At 41.5% G+C, this 19,863-nt stretch overlaps 1 protein-coding gene across 1 annotated transcript in view; it reads left to right on the top strand.

The window, feature by feature from the left end:
- Positions 1-19,863, top strand: part of LOC149801207 (complement C3-like) — a 333,137-nt gene that overhangs the window by 184,711 nt on the left and 128,563 nt on the right. Inside the window, exon 18 of the mRNA XM_089955246.1 lies at positions 16,991-17,126. Within this exon, the coding sequence (XP_089811372.1) occupies positions 16,991-17,126 (136 nt within the window). The remainder of the gene's footprint in view (positions 1-16,990; positions 17,127-19,863) is intronic.

Genomic DNA, 19,863 nt, shown 5'->3' with positions numbered 1-19,863 from the left:
TTGCCTCCCTAACAGAAGGAGGCAACACTTTGCCAGAAGCACGATATGTGTTGTGATAATCTACCTCCCTGATTGGGAGTGAGCAACCTGCTGATATGGTGCTTAACCTCCCAAAAAGAGGGCACAACACATGGGAGGGTGCATTCTGCTATCATAGTATTCTCCTCCCTAACTGGAGTGCACAAGCAACTATCATGATGCTCTATCTCCCAAATAGGAGGGCGCTACTCACTACTGCAGTGCTCTATCTCCCTAACGGGAGTGTGCAACCCACTGTTACAGTGCTCTACCCCACCCATGGGATGGATCACCTCGCTATTGGAGGGGGGGGGAGTCAATTGCCTTCCATTAAGAGGGGCTTCACCAGCTGCCAAAGATGTTTTCCCAACAAGAGAGACCTGGAAGAGATTCTGTAAAATTTTGAAGAAGAAGGGGAGGGAATGATCCTGCTGCCTTGATATAAGACATAATTTTAAAAAAGTGCAACCATTTTTTTTGGTGCACTTAGAGCACTTATGCAGTCTGTGTGAGTATCCCAATTGCCCTTTTAGTGGTCCCACTGTCCCACAGACTGTCTTGACATTATCATGTAATAAAGAAATAATGTCATCTGAAATCACTTGTTGTTGCCTTGAAACTCACCTGGTTGTATTCAGTCATATGATGTACACCCCTGTGTATGCACTAAGAACATCGTGTGATGTTGCTGCAAAATTCAAATGGTTGTATTCAGTGTTGTGCTGTGTACACACCTGTGAATGAACTAAGAACACTCGATGCATCAAGTAAACAACAGAGTTGACTTCATGAAAATTACCTGTAGTTTTTATGATTGAAAAATAAGATAATTTGTCTGAACTTTATTTATCAAAGCAACATTCAAGTACATATGGAATGTTAATGCAAAGCATTGGCAAAAATTCAAAGTATACAATGTGAAATTGAAGAGAAATCAGGTCCTCAACATTAGGTAGGGCATATTGTTATTTTCCTTTGAACACAAGGACTTCCCTGTACCTCATTGTTTTGTATATATGTTAGAAACATGTGTCCACCTAAAAGATGAAACAGGAGGTAACATCAGAAGCCTTTTAAAGAACTCAGTTTTAAAGGGAAAAAGGCTATGATATGGTTTCTTAAAAAATGAAACAGACATTTGTAATACTAAGATCAATTAAAAATAGCAGAATAAGACCATTTATTAATGGTGAGTTACTACAGGAATAATTTCTCTGGTGATAGGTTTGGCAGATGTCTACACAGTATGGCGTACATGAAAAAGATGACAAGAAATATCTACCTTACACACTTGTCCATGCGACATAAAGAGTGGTGTGCAAAAGGTCATTCTGACTTTTCTCCACTCTGGGGGAGGATATATTCACATCAAATGGACGGTTAGTTTTTGGCATTAAAATAGGTATATCTGTGTAACAGTGGCAGGATAAGTAATTGCTGAGTATAACTGGTCACATCAAATGACACATTACACTGGTAGATGGATCTGAAAGCAAATTAATTAGTTATCTGCTTTGTTATACTTTACATTGACTTATGTACTGAAGCGGCAGGGGGGGCGAATCCGACATTTTGTCCAAACGTTATTTGGCTTAATTGTTACTTTCTGCACTCAGCGGATCCGGTGTCGTCAGCGCCTGGTAAAAAAAAAACGACGTCGTCGTCGTTGTCATCGTCGAGGGGCCAAATCGACAATTGTCCGGAACGTCATTTGGTTTAATTAATACCTTCTGCGCGCCGATCCCCTGCGTCGTCAGCGTCCGGTAAGCACATCGACGTCGTCGTCGATGTCATCGCCCCCCCTGCTGCTATGATCTTACAAACAGAGTGATCACTAACTCCTCCTCTTGTAAATCAATTAGGTTATTTGACTGATCGGTAAGTCTGAAATTAATTCTCGTTAAAAGCCGATTATGGCATCGCATATAGACCGGATTAATCGGACTCTCAACGATTAAAAATCCCGGAGGGGCTGTTGGTGAAAACGAATAAAGGATATACCCCTGTTGAGCTTGATTTGATTGCTTGGTATCCACCTGGTAACTCCCTTCGATAACATCACACACCAGATTGATCGCTATCACCGATGCAATATTTACGTTGTATGGAGCAATATGCCTACCACCATCTCCGTTATCGTGTCTGAGGATAGTTGATGGGGGGGCGTCCGCGGGGATTTCCTTAGGCCATCCTAGTATGGTTCTTATTGAACTGTTATAAATATCAACCATATACCCCGGTGTGCTTATTTCAATCGTCGACGATAACGTCGGTTCATGAACCGTAATGGCGATTTTTGATTCTTTTCCTGTGATCGATTTTATCCTGCGTTGAAATTCTTTATTGATTTGTTCTATTTGGTATGACCCAGTTGGTATTGTAACCTCCTTCCAGTCTGGGGTTCCATTGGGTTTATTTGTCCATGCAAAAACCAGCGAGTTATTAGGTTGTTGTCCGTTAAATGCGTCCGCTCGGATATTAGGCCAACTGTGATATACTCGCAATTTTGCCAGCGCTATTTCCTTCACTGGAACCGGCGACGGGAAGTTCACACTGAATTCTGGCTTCGTTGACGTTATTGATATCATATTTGTTTGTACCGGAGTGGTGTTCTCCGCGATCCGCTGAAGTAATTGAAACCCTTCGGGGTTCAGCGACATTATTATTATTCGTTGTCTTTAGTGTCTAATTTTAACAACCAGGTGGTTCCGGCTTCCAGTTAAAAATCCTCGATTTTTGACATCGCGGAGCTATACAACTGGACCATCGTGGAGAATTCAACATCGGATATGAACAAATTATCAATCGATAACGAGATCAACCCGGATAATTTCGAGTACGCGTTGGATACTATTTGATGTTTTACTGTATACTCGTCGAGTTTTTTCTGAAAACACGATGATATCTTTTTAGTGATTGCGTTGGCGACTCCAGCAATTGTTGTCATCGCGGAGATAGCGATTGGAACAGCGATCGGGGCTATCGTGGTTACCGTGGATAAAATAACACCGGTACCGGCTACTATACCCGACACCGAGTACACGACCGCGTCGATGGTGGTTATTTTTCTGCGGTATTTTTTTATTTTTGCGCGGTATTGTTCGGAAAGCGTTTTCAAATTCGTGGAGAATTCTTTTGCGGTATCGAATCGATATTGATGTGACGTCGGTGATACCTCTGATTCAATTACCCTGGTGGTCATTTTTATTTTAAAAGAGCTAGTGTTTTTAATTACTTAGATTCGCTACAAATTCCACATACCATGTGATGTTTGTCCTAAATAGACTGCTATCAACGGCCTTAATTATAAACCGTTCAATTGTATCCTTGTCAATGATTGTTGACACTGTATTGTTAAACCCGGATGAACTCGACGATGATATACTAAACTGCATCGCCGAAATCAATGTCAATCGATAAATGCCCTTAACAGTTGCGGTGATATCTACTGTATTCTGTGTAGGAGTCCAATCGAATGATCCATGCCGAATTGTGTATACTATGTTGATGATGTTCTCATGAGGGTTTTTTATTTTTTCGAATTGCTCTGCTACTCTCGGTAGTCCGTCTTTAATCGCTTCAACATCAGTTCTGATTATTTCTATTTCCTGCCGACTCGCGTCTATATTCCTTTTGTTCGCTGCAACATCAGTTTTGACTGTTTCTATTTACCCTGTATGCGCGTCTATATTCCTTTTGTTCGCTGCAACATCAGTTTTGACTGTTTCTATTTCCCCTGTATGCGCGTCTATATTCCTTTTGTTCGCTGCAACATCAGTTTTGACTGTTTCTATTCTCCATCCATGCGCGTCTATATTATTCTTGTTCGCTACAATATCAGTTTTGATCGTTCCTATTCTCTGTTCATGCACGTCTATATTTCTTTTGTTCGCTACAATATCAGTTTTGATCGTTCCTATTTCCCCTGTATGCGCGTCTATATTTCTTTTGTTCGCTGCAACATCAGTTTTGATCGTTCCTATTTCCCCTGTATTCGCGTCTGTATTTCTTTTGTTCGCTGCAACATCAGTTTTGATTGTTTTTATTTCCCCTCCATACGCGTCTACACTTTTTTTGTTCGCTGCAACATCAGTTTTGATCGTTCCTATTTCCACTCTATACGCGTCTGTATTTCTTTTGTTCGTTGCAACATCAGTTTTGATCGTTCCTATTTCCCCTGTATTCGCGTCTGTATTTCTTTTGTTCGTTGCAACATCAGTTTTGATTGTTCTTATTTCCACTCTATACGCGTCTATATTCCCTTTGTTCGCTGCAACATCAGTTTTGATCGTTCCCATTTCCCCTGTATGCGCGTCTATATTCCTCTTGTTCTCTGCAACATCAGTTTTGATTGTTTTTATTTCCTGTCCATTCGCGTCTACATTTTTTTTGTTCGCTGCAACATCAGCTTTGATTGTTTTTATTTCCTGTCCATTCGCGTCTACATTCTCTTTGTTCGCTTCAACATCAGTTTTAATTGTTTTTATTTCCTGTCCATACGCAGTGATATCATTTATAGTTGTTGTAATCTCATCCAGCTTGACATTTTTTTTACCAAAGAATTTATCAAAGTTGTTATCGATCCTGTTAACATTTTTTCGTAACGTGTAAAATTGGCCCGACAGCGTTGTAAACTCCGAAATAGTAGTTTTTATCTCCGCAAGATTCGGTTCGGTTACCGTCGGGGTCCCGAAAAAACTAGCGGTAGTGAGTTGTATATCGGTGATAGATTTTTTCACCTGCGCGTCAAGTTCGGTCACCGATTTATCCAACCTTGTAAAACCGTCTCGGATTAATGTTACCGCCGATATATGTTCACCCGGTTTGAGTCGCCCGTCGCTGGTATACAACGCGATAGTGTCTTCGGCGGCGTCACGCTGTCGTGTTAAAACGTCATCCAGCGACACATTACTGGATTTCAATTTACCCTGGCGGTCTTGAAATACAACTATTTCACCTGGGTCAACACTGGTTAAATTCAACGTATCAGCGATTTCATCCTCGATTAGTTTTTTTATGTCATCGGTGGCGGGCGTTTCCGTGGGTTTTTTCAGCGCCGAAACCGGTCGTCCCCAAATATCAATCATCGTTATTGTAAAAAAAACGGCGTTTCTAATTAACCCGCCGGGCCTCTACGACCCCACTAGTGTATTCGTTTACAACCACATGAGGTGGTTTCCGCGATGATGAAATCGCCGCGAGTACGTTTAATACCTCACGGCCGCATATCGGCGGGTCGCTTAACTGCTGTGTTGGCAACGTGGAATAAAAAACCCGGGCTGAACACGCCCGGGCTGAACACGCCCGGATATACCGCATAAACTCGATCGGCGGAGCTAACCCGTATGAATCAAAATAGACGATCGCACGCGGATCAATCGCGTACGCAACCCAATGAGTTTCCGCTCCGGAGGACCCATCGAGGTTAATTATGCCTGTTTCAATATTCCTTGGTGCCGCCGGTAATTGATCCCTCATAAAAACACCTCTGAAGTTTTTATCGCTAGCGCGTTCGCGGCGTCTATTAAATCAAAATTAGACATAGGAGTCATTGACCCCCGGGTCAATAAACGGTTCCCGGTAGTCTTAGACCCTTTCCCGAGTACCATGAATACGGGGTTCCCGGTAGTCTTAGACCCTTTCCGGCTACGGGTCGTTTTTTTTTATAGCCTTTCCCGGTTGCCTTTTTCAGTGCCATTCCCGCCGCGGTACCAACGGCCCCTAACGCAGCCGCCTTAGCCACTGCTGGGGCCGCCGCGGAAATCAAAGCTGGAATCGCGGCTAACAGCGGAAATATCCCACCGGTCTTTTCCATGTTTTTAATCGCTGCGGCCGAGAAATCTATCTGAACACCCTTTTTATTCTTCATCGCATTATTGAAATGTTTTATTTGACGCGCCGTCAACGATATCTTATGATTACCACCCGCCATCTGCGACGGCTTCAGCGTTATTGTGGTCCCGCATTGCTTAGCCGACTTTGATCGTAATTTCTTGACTTGACCATCAGTCAACTCTACACTGACGACACTATACGACATTTTATTGTAAACGCGTTTTGTGCTTTCAATTACATGTTTTCCACTGGTGCATCAATGATTCTCATTCGTCCACCAACACCTTCCAACAGCATTGATTTATCGCCGAGAATGACAGCAACCGCTCTGTAATTGGCACCACCCGGGGCTATACGAGCTCGGAAGTGTATATCAACGACGGATTGCCTCGTTAAATCAAGATGTTCCAACGAAAAATAATAAATCGGATACAGTTTTTTAAAATCAAGTTGTGATATTTGCAAACCAGTGTCGACGTTTTGATCACGACCCATATATGACAGCAATCGATGGTACACACGTGCGATATGGTTGTCGCCGTAATTAAGCTGTATATCCTCGGATGGTTCCTGTTGTCCGTTTATTCTCAGCGAAACATCCCCGACTCCTAATTGATCAAATATCATATGGCTGTGTTCTTGATTACCCAATCGTTCCCTATTCTGTAGCGCTATGAATATATGACGCGGGGCTGAAACACCCTGTTTTGATGCCAAGTGCCATGTAAACGTATCGGCGACGTTATCCTCTTTAGCATCAGTTGTTACCGCTAGCCAACTCAACAACGATTTTCCTCCCTGTTCCATAAATGCTAACAATCGTGCTTCCGTGGTAACTGATGGAGTCAGCACCGGCATCCACAATGCTATTTTAGTTAAAACAACCTTACCGGCAGCGACGCAAGCAGCACGCCATATTGCATTGTTATCATCGCCCCTTCGCGTTAGCGCGATTGTATGCTTAGCCCCATAGATAACTTTTCTGACATTTCTGCAAAATCCGAATATGTGATGGAGTGGAATCGCGCATGAAAACTTTCGGCGTGGTCCTTGCAACATTTCTACTCGTGTTGCAAATCCCATATTGTAATTACCGTTAAGACTTTTTATAACAGTGAAATTAACGCCTGGTTTTGCTCTGCGATCTGGGTTATTTGCTTCAGCCTGATCAATTGCGGTATCTTTTTCTACCAGCACGTTAACGTACTGAAAGTGATCAGCGTTATTAGTGATATCCTTTGCGAACATCATAGATGGGCCCGCCGATCTTGTATAATCATCTGAGTATCTTGCTAGCCCAATTATCGTCGTTGCAACATCAACCTCGCGTTCTATTGATTCAATTTCTCGCCCGTCAATAAGATATCTGGCACTCTCAAATAACGCCATGATACCGTTGTTGACAAAGCCAACTCGAACACGATTGTCATCTGCGTATGGTGCATTATCGGCAGCATTTGTCACGAGTTCTCCCTCGATTTCGATAAACGCTTCACACGGCAAAAAATATTTACTGGTATCTTGGACTTGAAGTTCAATTCGCGATCGTAGGTCGGGTTGTGCTGCATAATAAGAATAATATTGATAATCACGGACAGAATCATCCCTGCGCACTGGGGCATCCATATCAAACGCGGGATCAGCGGTTCGCGCAAACATTTCTATTATTATTCATGTCGGTGTTTTCAATTGAAATCCATCAACGTCGTTTTCGTCGTAGACCACTCCCCGCTATCGCGTTCATGAGTGCGTTGGTTGCCGCATCGGCGGATGACTGAGCCGCCAACGAGGGAGTCGTCGCCAACGACTGAGTCGTCGCCAACGACTCTAGTTTTTCTTCCACGGCGTTATTTATTACTTTACTGACATTCGCAGGCATCACTGTCGTTGATGGCATCACCGGTGGTTTTTGCTTTTTTCTCCTCACCAACGACATTAGTTTGTCCTTTGCAGCAGAAAGCGCCTTTCCGGCAACATCTCCAATAGCACTAATACCCTTATCGCGAATAACATCAATAGCCTTCATTCCTAATTGTTTGGCTAACGGCGCTACTTTTGGAGCCATTCTTGTAAATAACCCCGCAATGGTGCTACCGAGACCATCTCCATAGTACGCGCGGTAAACAGGCAATCGCGAGTTTACCACGTAGACGAGTACTGGTTTATCGTGGTTGTAGTGTATGATCATCTTTATTATAAAAACACCGGTTTTTCAATTAGTGATTGTGATCATCACCCCTCCCCACCGCCGTGTGGAAAACCGGAATAAATTTTATCAAAATTTCCTGGGGTTTTTGCCCTCGATAAAAATCCGGTTTTTTTCCGGTTTCTAGTCATTTTTGGTCGTTTTTTGTTGCCTATAGTCGTTTTGTTTCGATTTTTCAGCAAAAACATCGATTTTCTCTAAATGATTTCCTGGGGTTTTTGCCCTCAAAAAACGACCAAAAACGGTCAAAATTAACAAAACGATAATTTTTTTAATCATCCACGAGTTCGTCTATGAGCGTTCGATACGCACTAACGTCCATGATACCGCCCGTAAATAACCGCCTGCAAATATCAGCGGCCTCATTGATTATTTCCGGAGAGTTATTTCCGGCTCGTTTTCCTCCGATTAGTACCTCTAGCCGTGATATATCACTGAGAACACTGTTAGGACAGGTAACGCCGTAGGATTCTTTACCAACAGAGTATCCTTTTCCTTTTTTTAGTTTTACCCTTTTTTCAACTTCCTTGTGGAATGCGTCGTAATCGGGACCATCACCACGTAGTAATACATCTTTATGTTTACTCGCTAAATACACCATTCTTGTCCAATCCTTTAACGACTTTATATTTTTCTCGTAACCGCTATTGATATGCTCCTTATCTCGTGTTTTCTTAGCAAAATTGTTGGCAGCAAAATCAATTAATTCTTCCCTCCTGCTGCTGAGGTCTCTAATTTGATCTATTGTGGACTTTCTAAGCACATTACGGGGTATCTTCCCCCCTTTCTCTTTTTCTTCCGATGTTTCTTCCGGTATTTCTTCTTCTGGTTCTCTTGCGGTAGCACCTAGTTCTTCTTCGTCGGCCATTGTAACATAAGGTTCTTGTGGTTCGGTTATAGCGAGTGGTGGTGGCCTCCGTGTTGTAGCAGCCGCTAGTGTTTCTAAAGACCTTTTTGTTTGTTCGGTCTGAGCCGCTATCTTTTCAAGCGCATCGAGGACGGGTACAGTTGCCGCCGTAACATCTTTGGTCGCTTTAGTTACCGGGGCAAAGAGTTGTTCGCTTCCAACAGTAAAATCGGTTTGTAGTTGCTGCCGCGTTTGAAGTTGTTCTCGAACCCTGTCTCGTAACGGTATGAACTTTTTAAGCACTGCTAGCCGCTCTCTGGCTAGCCGAGTAGTAAGTGATTCGCCTACCATTATTGCAAATTGCTCCGCAATTTCTAATTTCCCGCCGAGTGTACCATCGGGGGCTCCACGGAGTTTTCGTCTATAATCCTTCTAATGTTTTTGATCTTACTAGAAATCTCCCGGCGTCGTTCATAAACACGTCCGAGTTTTTTTCGTATTATTTCAACGGCAGTGAATAGTCCAATGAATGCATTTGCGTCATTTTGGTACAAGTTTTCATTGATCGTATGTTGTAATCGTTTTATAAAAAAGTACTCGCGGGCCAGGGTAAAACGCCCCCGTTTCGATTGTTCGTTAATAATCTCATAATCGGATAATATTTTTTCACTGTCGAGACCATCAGATAATTCAATTCCTTGATTTTTTAATTTTGAAATCTCGGCTAATATATTATTGATGTCTTCGATATTCATTATTCCTATAAAACATCTTGTTTTTAAATAAAAAAAAAAGAAACCCCGTGTATCAATCCCGAGGTGTTCAACAATACTGAATACTTTGTTTTCTTCCGGAATGGACAATTTATTGTCATGGCGACTTCGTCAGCGCCATAGGCGCCGGTGACTTCGTCACTCGCTGATATTTACATATGAAAATCGAATTCTATGCTCGGTCTTTTTTGAGATTGTTGTTTGATATACTCGTTCTGCTACTTTTCGTATTGAGGCGATACAAATGTCAAAGTATCTACTGGCTTCATTCATCGACTGAAATATTTTTTCCTCGTGAGTTGTTGTATCAAATGACTTTACGGGTTTTGCTTTCTTTGGGTATTTACCGGTTTGGCCTTTTTTGGTATTTTGACTCTGCGAGACAGCTTGCAAGTTTATAAGAGAATTATCAGTCTTATTATTATTAATATGATCAATCACAAGTCCATTTTCGATTAATCCGTTGAATACCTCAAATACCGCCCTATGAACATGGTACTTCTTTCCGGCACCAAACATCAGATACCCCTGATTACTTACGGTACCAACCGGCTTCTTCAGTTTGCGGTTTCTAACAATGCCGTCGCGAGATGCCTCGTAATTGACGAGCACAGGATGCGGCTGAAATTCTTGGTCCATTTATATAATAATACTATTTGTCTAATTTATTATTTGGTTTAATTATGAATCTTTCAACGTAGTCTTGGGGGGTTTTGATGACGAAGTCAGCGGTAGGGTCAATGACGGCGTTTTTAATTCGCTTGTCATAATAGCGTTTTAGTTCCCTGTATCGCTTTCCGCCACAATTGATACACAACTGCGATTTTCCTCTTACACCGACGTGGCAAACCAAGCATGGGAGGGGGCCAAGAGAACCATTACGAACGCTTTGTAAATGATACCCGCAGAATTCACCTCTACATGATTTATTGCACGGGGTTGTCGACCCAATCATCAACCATTTGCAGTGATTCATTATACTATATTCTTTCATTTAAATACTTGTTTTAATTATATGGATGAGTTCGAGAGATTAGCAGCAATTAAGCCCTGGAAAAATATTAAGTTCAATCTCGATAGAGTCCTCAAGGACGCACCAAAAGCGTTAATAAACGATAGAACCCTGTTGAGTAAAATACGCGATTGTATCAATGAATTCAAGCGTGATGGTGCATCTCATAGTTGGTCAACATTTCGAATTGATGGCGTTGTTGATGCTACCATGAACAACAACCGCGCAGCAACGATAATATCACAACTTGACGGTAAAAGGTATTTCTTCAGAGTAAAATTTATTGTCCGGGTGGAATCAGGTGATTGGATCATACGTGATAAATTTGAACCAGTTCTCAGCGACAAGAAAACAGTCATTGTTAGCCGCGACTCCAAGCCGGGGCTGTTAACCGGAATTGACAGACCATACTATGAACGAGCGTATCCTGAAACAGCAGTTGTTTATGGAATATACCCGTTAAATAAGAAACCTGATATCGGAAAACTGAAACCAATGAAACAGTCAACGGGGATAAATTGTGTAGCAGAACGAGTAATAGAGCATTTTACAAATGCGTGTCGAGGAAACAAATTGACTGATTTACGACGTAGCAAAATCAACCAGTGGGAACTAACCGTAAAAGAGCGTGGAGCAACCATCAGCGACATAGCGAGATTAGAAACGTCGTTGAGATTTCCAATAACCGTTACAACGATAACCGGTGAAGTATTATACAAATCAAATGGGGCCCCAATCAAAATTATTGATCATAACGAACACGCATGGACGCCCGCGATCACAGTGTTTCCACGGGATAGAACGGTAAAGTATATCCCGGGGGAATTTATACAAGATGGTTTTCTCGCGGAGAGGAAACTATTTGATGCTATTGCTTGTTTGTGTAAAAACGACCCTGTATCAGTGTGGTTACTTCGCAGCGCTGATACCTTTGATCAGTTTGTAAGACCAAACGGTGAATTATATCGCACTGAAGCATTTCACAACAGGATGAAAAAAACCGCCATGGAATTTGAAGAGCATGATGAACAACTGCTAACAAATTGTTTTACGATTCCATCGGTTGCGGCTCATGTTGCAGCGAGGAAAAATGCGTGGAGCCCAACGCGCAGGGAATTTCTACCGGATGTACAATCCAGTTGTTTGGAATACTATCACGGTGGACTATGGAACACTGAATACAACCACGACGCTATGATTTCCGTTGATATGGTTGCCTGTTATCCAGCGAGTTTTCTCGGGTATGGATCCGCCGCTGAGTACTTTAGACGATTTGGACACCCCAGACATGAAATGACTCGTGTTGCTATTAATGGACCACTGCCTGATTTTGATTTAACCGGATTCGCTCGCATAGTATCATTTGAGTTCGCGGCAGGACTTCATCGCTGTTGCTATATTTGGATCGGTAGACACATGGCTGAAAAGAAGTGGTTGCCAATAGCGCTGCTACGGTATATGATTGATTGTAAAATGCTAGTTTCGTTGATTGTCAGTGACGCGATTATATCATATCGGGCGCAGACTGAAGTCTGGTTACCAGAACCAGAGCGTCTAGATAGCATAATTGACGAATCCAGAAACACATCGATGCCGACGAGGAATATATCGTCGAATGGTCCAGGAGGATATTCAACCAACGAAACCACGAGGCAAAAGATCTCGGTAGAAGAATAATCGGTAAGTTCACACAAGGTGGAAAAAACTGCGACTACAAACGATATTGCTCACGGCTGATTATAGATGACGCAGAATATGATTTCGTAATCAAGGACGCAGTGGCAAAAAATAAATACGTGAACTGCGAAACAGCTTTCTTGTCCAATGGAACAAAGTTGGGTACAGTTGTTACCTACAGCGATGGAGACAGCCCGGCATACCCGCATTTGAGGGCGTCTATGCTGGGTTACGCCGCTATCAATTTATTCTCGATGATAAATAGATTCCCCGACACCGCGGTTAGAGTAGCCGTTGATTCATTTTATATAGACGTAGCGTACAAGGAAAACGTAGCCGGGTTTACTAGTCCGGACGAGAGTTGGGGTACATGGAGAATTAAAAATGAAATACGACGCGATTATTCCCCGTCAGCGGATGTCGCCGTTGAGAACAATTACCTACGCGGCGATAAATTATCAGAATGGTCTAATGCACCACCGTGTTCTGATCCAATTTGTAGACACAAGACGGTTTATTTAAGCGGCTGTGGCGGGTCAGGAAAGACGACTCGGGCAATTGAATTATTTCGAACGCGGGCAAGTATAATCGTGCTTACACCGACCCATAGACTAGCGCGAGAGATAAAACAACGAAATGTTGACGCCGTTACTTATCACAGCTTTTTTCGATACAGCGGCGGTGAGTGGACTCCTGATCGAATGGGTGAAAAATTTATTCCTGAAGTTATCATCTGGGACGAAATATGTACTGTTTCGTTAGATGTTTTACAAATGTTTCTTGAGTGGTTACTGCGCGCGAATACAGCGGTTGAGCGGGTTCGTGGACTATTATGAAGAAACCGATACTGATTACCGGGCACTTGATGAACAACTGCGCGGGGTTAAAAAATTAATCAGATTACAGCCGGATAGAATTCAATGTGAAATAATTCGCGAGGTGATTCCGGAAACGCCGTTAAATGAATTCTGGGAAACATGGAGACCAAACGATTTGATTGTAGCGAGTAGAAAGATAGTCAGGGACACACTTCAGCGGAGGTTGTTTACGTTGCATAAGGAAAAGTTTCCAACGCGTCCAGTGCCGTTATGTTATAGACCCGCGGATACACGGCGGCAGAACATTGAAGTTGAAATCCCGGCCCCGACAGCGTCAGGGACAAAAAAACAAATTCTCGTGCTGAATGATATCGTGCTCGTTGATATCAGCGTCGTTGAGGACGCGCTACGTGCTGATAAATCCCCGTGGACGCTAGGATACGCAACGACAATACATTCCTCGCAGGGACTAACCATCACGGACACAATTGTTTGGATGGTTGATAATCGCATCGAATGGTCGAATCTAGTCTATCTTGCAGTGTCCCGAGTACGGAGGATAAATCAGCTTCGAAGAATTGTTATTGACGGAGTCGGTGACGAAGTCACCAACGACAGCGACATCATCGATGCAAGCGTCATTGATAGAAAACTCTCGGGTTACCGCCAACAGGATAAAAAAAAAACAGCGGCGTTTTGATATTGATGCCGAATTAATAATTGCGTTACGACAACAACAGAATAATCACTGCGCGAGTTGTAATTGTATAATGAGTTGGCGCTATTCGGATAAAGACGCTCGCCAATTTACCGTGGACAGGATCGATAACAGTCTCGGTCATGTCAAAAACAATGTGAGGTTGACCTGTCTTGAGTGCAATAGACGCAACGGCGCTAGTTAAGACCACGCGGGGGTAATTGAGTATCGTCAGGTATCACTTGTAGTTGCTCGCGTGTAAACCCTCGCTGTGGGGCAGTTGAATCCAGTCCATAGATCGGTGGTCTATTAGTTGATCGTGTTATCGTTGATATGTTATGCGTGGTAACACTCCAGATAGGATCAGTAGCTCTTTTTTTTACCGCCTTCAAGCTCTCCTGGTTCATACAGATATCTCACGGTAACATGGCCGAGAATCGGCTTGGAAACGCTATCTATTTTTGATTTTCCGGGTATATACTCGTATTTAATCGCGTCGCTGGGCTTCATGTTGATTGCTCGGGTAATCTCGTTATTTAACGCTGCAATTACGCCTGGCAACCTTTTGACCCATTCACGAGATCGTTTTTCTTGGATGAATTCCTTCGCCTATTGATATCCAAATAACCGTTCAGCAACAGTCCGATTGAATCGTTCAACAATTGCCTGATCACGATGTAGCGCAGTATGACCTCGTCGTACCGCGACGCTATGATGTTTCAACGTTGATAAAACAGCGCCGCGAAATTCACTACCAGGATCAACTTGTAATAGATTTGGCCAGCGCAGAGGACCTCTTCAATAAATCCGCTCAAACGCATCGGCTACTTCAGTTGCTGACTTTGTTTTTAACGGCTCCGCTTGTTTGTATCGACTCGCAACATCAACTACGGTTAGCGCGTATTTGTAACCGTTGTCATGCGGCAGAAATAGTATATCAGCCTGATGAACTTCATTAGGTACGCTGACATCAAAGCGCGAGAAGTTGATTTGTTTAGGCGGTGGTAGATAAATTTGCCATATAGCCTGTTTGGATAACCAATTAGCCGCAGTGGCCTTTGTTACCTTTGCAGCGCTTGCAAGCTTACCAATTGCGGCCTTCCCCTTCCAGTATCCTCTCGGAGAATAATAGATGGATTCCATGTTGTTATTATAAACGCTAGCGTTTTCAATTACCAGCGCGAGAAGCTCCGCTTCCAATCATTAATTTACCTTTCATAGCCGATTTTACCAACCATGAGGCCAATTTTTCTTTGAATGATTTATCAGGAATAGCATTTAACGCGTGAATTAATTTTACGTCCGCGATATGGCGCTGTTGCAGATCGCTACTTTTGTAAGCAACATCATGAGCATGACACGCCTTATCGATAGCGTTTATTGGATACTCACCGGGTTTGGGCTGATTTTGATCATCGAGTCTGATATCTAATCGCGTTCCGGGGCCACAGTAGCTATATCCTGGGAGGTGTTTTTCTCCTGGATACTTTGCCCACGGGGTTCCGGGGAGTTTTGATAACTTGGCTGCAATATCACCTCCTCGCTTTTTTTTAAAACATCCCCGGGTTTAATAGAAATAAATCTAAATTTCTTTGTACCGCATTGTGCACACTTGCCAGTAAGCGCCGATCTGTTATTTTTTGTTGTAGCGGTTGTCATATCATTTGTGCCAGTACGTACTCTACACTTTACACAATATAGATCCATAATTTATGTATAGAGACATGAATATAATTGACTTTTCAGCGACTAAAACAAGAGAACCAGTTAAGCATGTTGCAGCGTTACCAAACTCGATCCGGATGATTATCATCGGACCATCTGGATCCGGCAAGACGCAATTGTTACTCAATTTAATAATGAGATGGATGAAGTGGGATAAGTTGTATTTGGTTGCTCCTAGCGTAGATGATCAACGATGCTACGAGGTGTTGAAAGATTTCAACGAGAATGCATCAGCGATCGCTAAAAAAAATGTCATTGAGTTTATTACAGATATCAATGATGCACCAGGTATCGATGATATTGATGGCGATGTTAACAATTTAGTCGTGTACGATGACGTTATGTTAGTCAAAAAAACCCAGCTAGGATATTTTCCAGAGGCAGGCATAAAAACACTGACGTGATATATGTCACTCAACGATACATTCAGATTCCAAAAGTAATCAGAGATAACTGTAATATTCTTGCTGTATTCAACGGCGTTGATACACACACGCTACGAAATATTTGGCAGACATGGTGCGGCGGTGACATGGACTTTAATGTTTTTCGAAACTTTTTTAGTCATGCTCAGTCGACCCCACATGGATTTGTAACGATAAATTTACATGATCCTCGGACACGATATCGTATCGGACTTGACCAAATATTCGGTTAAATTGCAAGTAGCCACTTAGCAGCAGGGGGGGCGATGACATCGACGACGACGTCGATGTGCTTACCGGACGCTGACGACGCTGGGGATCGGCGCGCAGAAGGTATTAATTAAACCAAATGACGTTCAGGACAATTGTCGATTTGGCCCCTCGACGATGACAACGATGACGACGTCGTTTTTTTTTTACCAGGCGCTGACGACACCGGATCCGCTGAGTGCAGAAAGTAACAATTAAGCCAAATAACGTTTGGACAAAATGTCGGATTCGCCCCCCCCGCTGCTACTGATAAACAATAATAACAGAGAAAGTTAAATTTTTGTTAGGAAAAATAATCCATGGATGTTTTGGAATGTCCTTGAAAAGTCCTTGCAAAAACTCATAGGTGTCAATCATGTTTCTTTATTTTAGTTCTGCATTGCATTGAAGGACCTCAGAAGATTATTCCTCATTAACTCATTGCACAAAACATAGATGATAATAATAATAAGAAGAAGAAGAAGAAGAAGAATAAATAATAATAATGATGATAACAATGATAATAATAATAAATTTTTTTTATTATTATTAATATTATTATTATAGCTTGATTGTTAGATTCTAGGCCATGTTCCTGTAATTGGATTTTGTTTCTGTTTAAACATGTTACCATGTGAAGGATTTTATAGGGTGGAGACACAGTGATTCCTTTTTTATTACATGATTGGGTGCATTTAATTTTTCCAGATATATTCCCTGAGGAACGATCAGATGGAGTAGATAATATAGTGCTTGATTTTGGTGAGGCAACCAAAGACCTGGGTACTTTGTCCGTCAGATCCAAATTTGAAGAATCATGGTTGTTTGAAGAACATAACATTGGGTAAGTGAATGGAAATTTCTGGAATGGGATTTTATCCATTAACAGAAACCTTTTTAAATACTTTCAATAAATTGCATGTCGAGTATTTTGGAGTTATATCCCTTATAGTCTTATCATACAGGTATTCAGCTGAATATGACCATAGAACACAATTAAGTTTACTATATGTTCTCCACATTTGTTTCTTATTACTGACCTTTCCACATTGTAACAATCAATGCAAATCATATGCTTATCTAAAATATCTTCAGAGAGGGGCCCCGAGTGGCCGAGTGGTCTAAAGCGCTCACCGTTACGGATCACTGCCATCTCACCTCTGTCTGCGTGAGTTTGAGTCTCAGGCTCGGCTAGTGTGGGTACGTAAGAAAGCCTGCCAGTAGCTTCTCGTGGGTCGGTGGTTCTTTCCAGGGTTCTTCCTCCAGTAATTATACTGGCTGCCATGTATAGCCTATCTTGTGCTGAAAAATTGTGTTAAACCCTACAACAACAACAACCTTCAAAGATGACTTCAGTGTGAAGTTCTTGTCAAAGGTTGACCTGCTCCTTTTTGTGATGCTGGAGTGTCAACAGAGCAGCATGTAAACAGAACACAGATTTCACTTCTGGATCATCACCATGGCTTTATTGCTTACTGTGCACTGTCGCTGAAATACACATGGACAAGCACACCCTGAGCTCATATTGTCAAGAATAAACAATTACCTTTAAATCCCTACCAAACATGCATAAATAAAACTCTTCTATCACCACCAAAATGAGAGAGGAAAAAATGTTCTAAAAATAGACTAGAACTACATTTGTGGCTACTGAACTGGAGATACCAATTGTGACCCGATTCCATATTGAGGAATATTACTTTTGCAGACAATCTACACAGTTGCTTCCCTTATTAGGGCCTCACATAAAAATGACGGAGGCCTATAGTAATTACCGTATTAGGGTCTCACAGAGAAAAGTAGTTGCCCCAAAATAATCACCTTATCTGTCTCACTTTTAAGTCTTTGTGGTTTTCTGTTCACAATCCTTGTGACCATCAAAGCTTTGCAACTCTCTACAAAGACTTGGATGCTGTCCAGCAGTTATATTACCTATTATATGTTGTTGCGCCCTTTAAAGGTTTTCTCTTTTCAGATACAGTGTTGTTAGAGTTATTGCCATTTTGCCATCAATATCACATGGCCACTAAGGTGGCACTCTACAGTTTCGTAGTTTGCATAGGGATTTTAAAGAAAAAGAATTTCCCCGGCTTTCCTCACTGGTTATACTGGGTATTTAAAAAAGACTTTGTATATCTTATGTATAGTTCAAAGATTCCCTTTATTTTGGTGTATGATTGATGGGTGTAATATGGGTTATAGAGTATACAGCTTGGCCTTACTCCAGATGTGCACCTTTCAAAAAACTGCTAGCTCCACTTCGTCATTGTCACTTTCTGAACTTCAGAGGTAAATTGTATAAAAAAGAGCTGATAACCTTTTTTACATTTTATATATTTGATAATTCATTCATTACACTTTCAGAAGCTGGTATTGTCTAGTTTGGCTAATTCATTTTCCCTATTTTAATTGCTGCTATGGATATTGTACTTTAGACTAATTCGGCTGATATTTTTAGCACAAGGAGGCAGTCATTTTAGTTAGCAGTGTGCATGTACAATTTCCAAAAGTACAATATCCAAAGAAATATCATCCACATTAAGTTACATTAATGTGGCATAGAGGTATGCCAGCATTCTCTCCTTTGTGGATTTTTAAAATGTAAACAACTTCACCTTACATACATCACTCTCTCAAAAGTACATAATAACTGGTGAGCACCCCCTAAGCAGAATCTTGTGACTAGCCTAGTTTAATAGCCATTAACCTAATTTGATGTCATTTGATATGTACATTCATTCTCTCATATGCCAGCAGCTTCTCGTGGGTCAGTGGTTCTTACAGGGGTTTTCCTGGGTTCTTCCTTCACCATTAATACTGGCCGCCATGTATAGCCTATATTGTGCTGAAAAATGGCATTAAACCCTACAACAACAACAACAACAATCGATCTCTCATAGACTTAAATGCCTCTTTTATGAGTATTGTCTTGTAAACGCCATTTTGAATAGACGATTGGTAAATAGCTTCATATCTTCACACCCAGTATGTTGCATGTAGCTAGCAAACTAAGAAAACAAAAAATGGGGAATATATAAACTAAGGAAGCATAAAAAAATACCGTTAATTCTGATTTATGGGGAATGTGTGAACTTGGAGTTTAGAAGATAGTTACAGGTATTGTTTTGTAAATTTACAGCATTCTTTCTAATCCTTGCAGTTTAATGTTCTGATCATTTTATTATCAACCAGGATTAATGCTATTTTTTTAAAATCTTGGCCGCCTTGTTAATCCTATTGTCCTGTACTCTGTGAATTCATGTATTTCTATGCCATTTTAGTTGTCTTGTGAAAAATTACATTTTTGAAAGCACTGAAAATTTTGTGGATTTTAAAAGATTTGGTTGTTTTCACTAAAAATTCAAATTTAATTTGGTCTTTGAATTTCTGGTTTTTGAAAGCTGAGAAGTCAATGAAATTGTTTTACTCCATGAAATCTAAAAAATTGGCAGTACTTGGAAGAAATGCCTGAATTAACAATTCTACAAACAGGCTTCCGAACATCAAACCAGTTGTTGGAAAGTGGCACCCTTTATATAGAAAAATGTAACAGAAATGAGTTTGTATTGTGTCACATATAT

Source organism: Sinohyriopsis cumingii, chromosome 4 (genome assembly GCF_028554795.1).
Source record: "Sinohyriopsis cumingii isolate HCF-2022 chromosome 4, ASM2855479v2, whole genome shotgun sequence".
Lineage (NCBI taxonomy): Eukaryota > Metazoa > Mollusca > Bivalvia > Unionida > Unionidae > Sinohyriopsis > Sinohyriopsis cumingii.
Note: the sequence above shows the minus strand (reverse complement) of the source record. Positions and strands in the feature narration are given on the sequence as shown.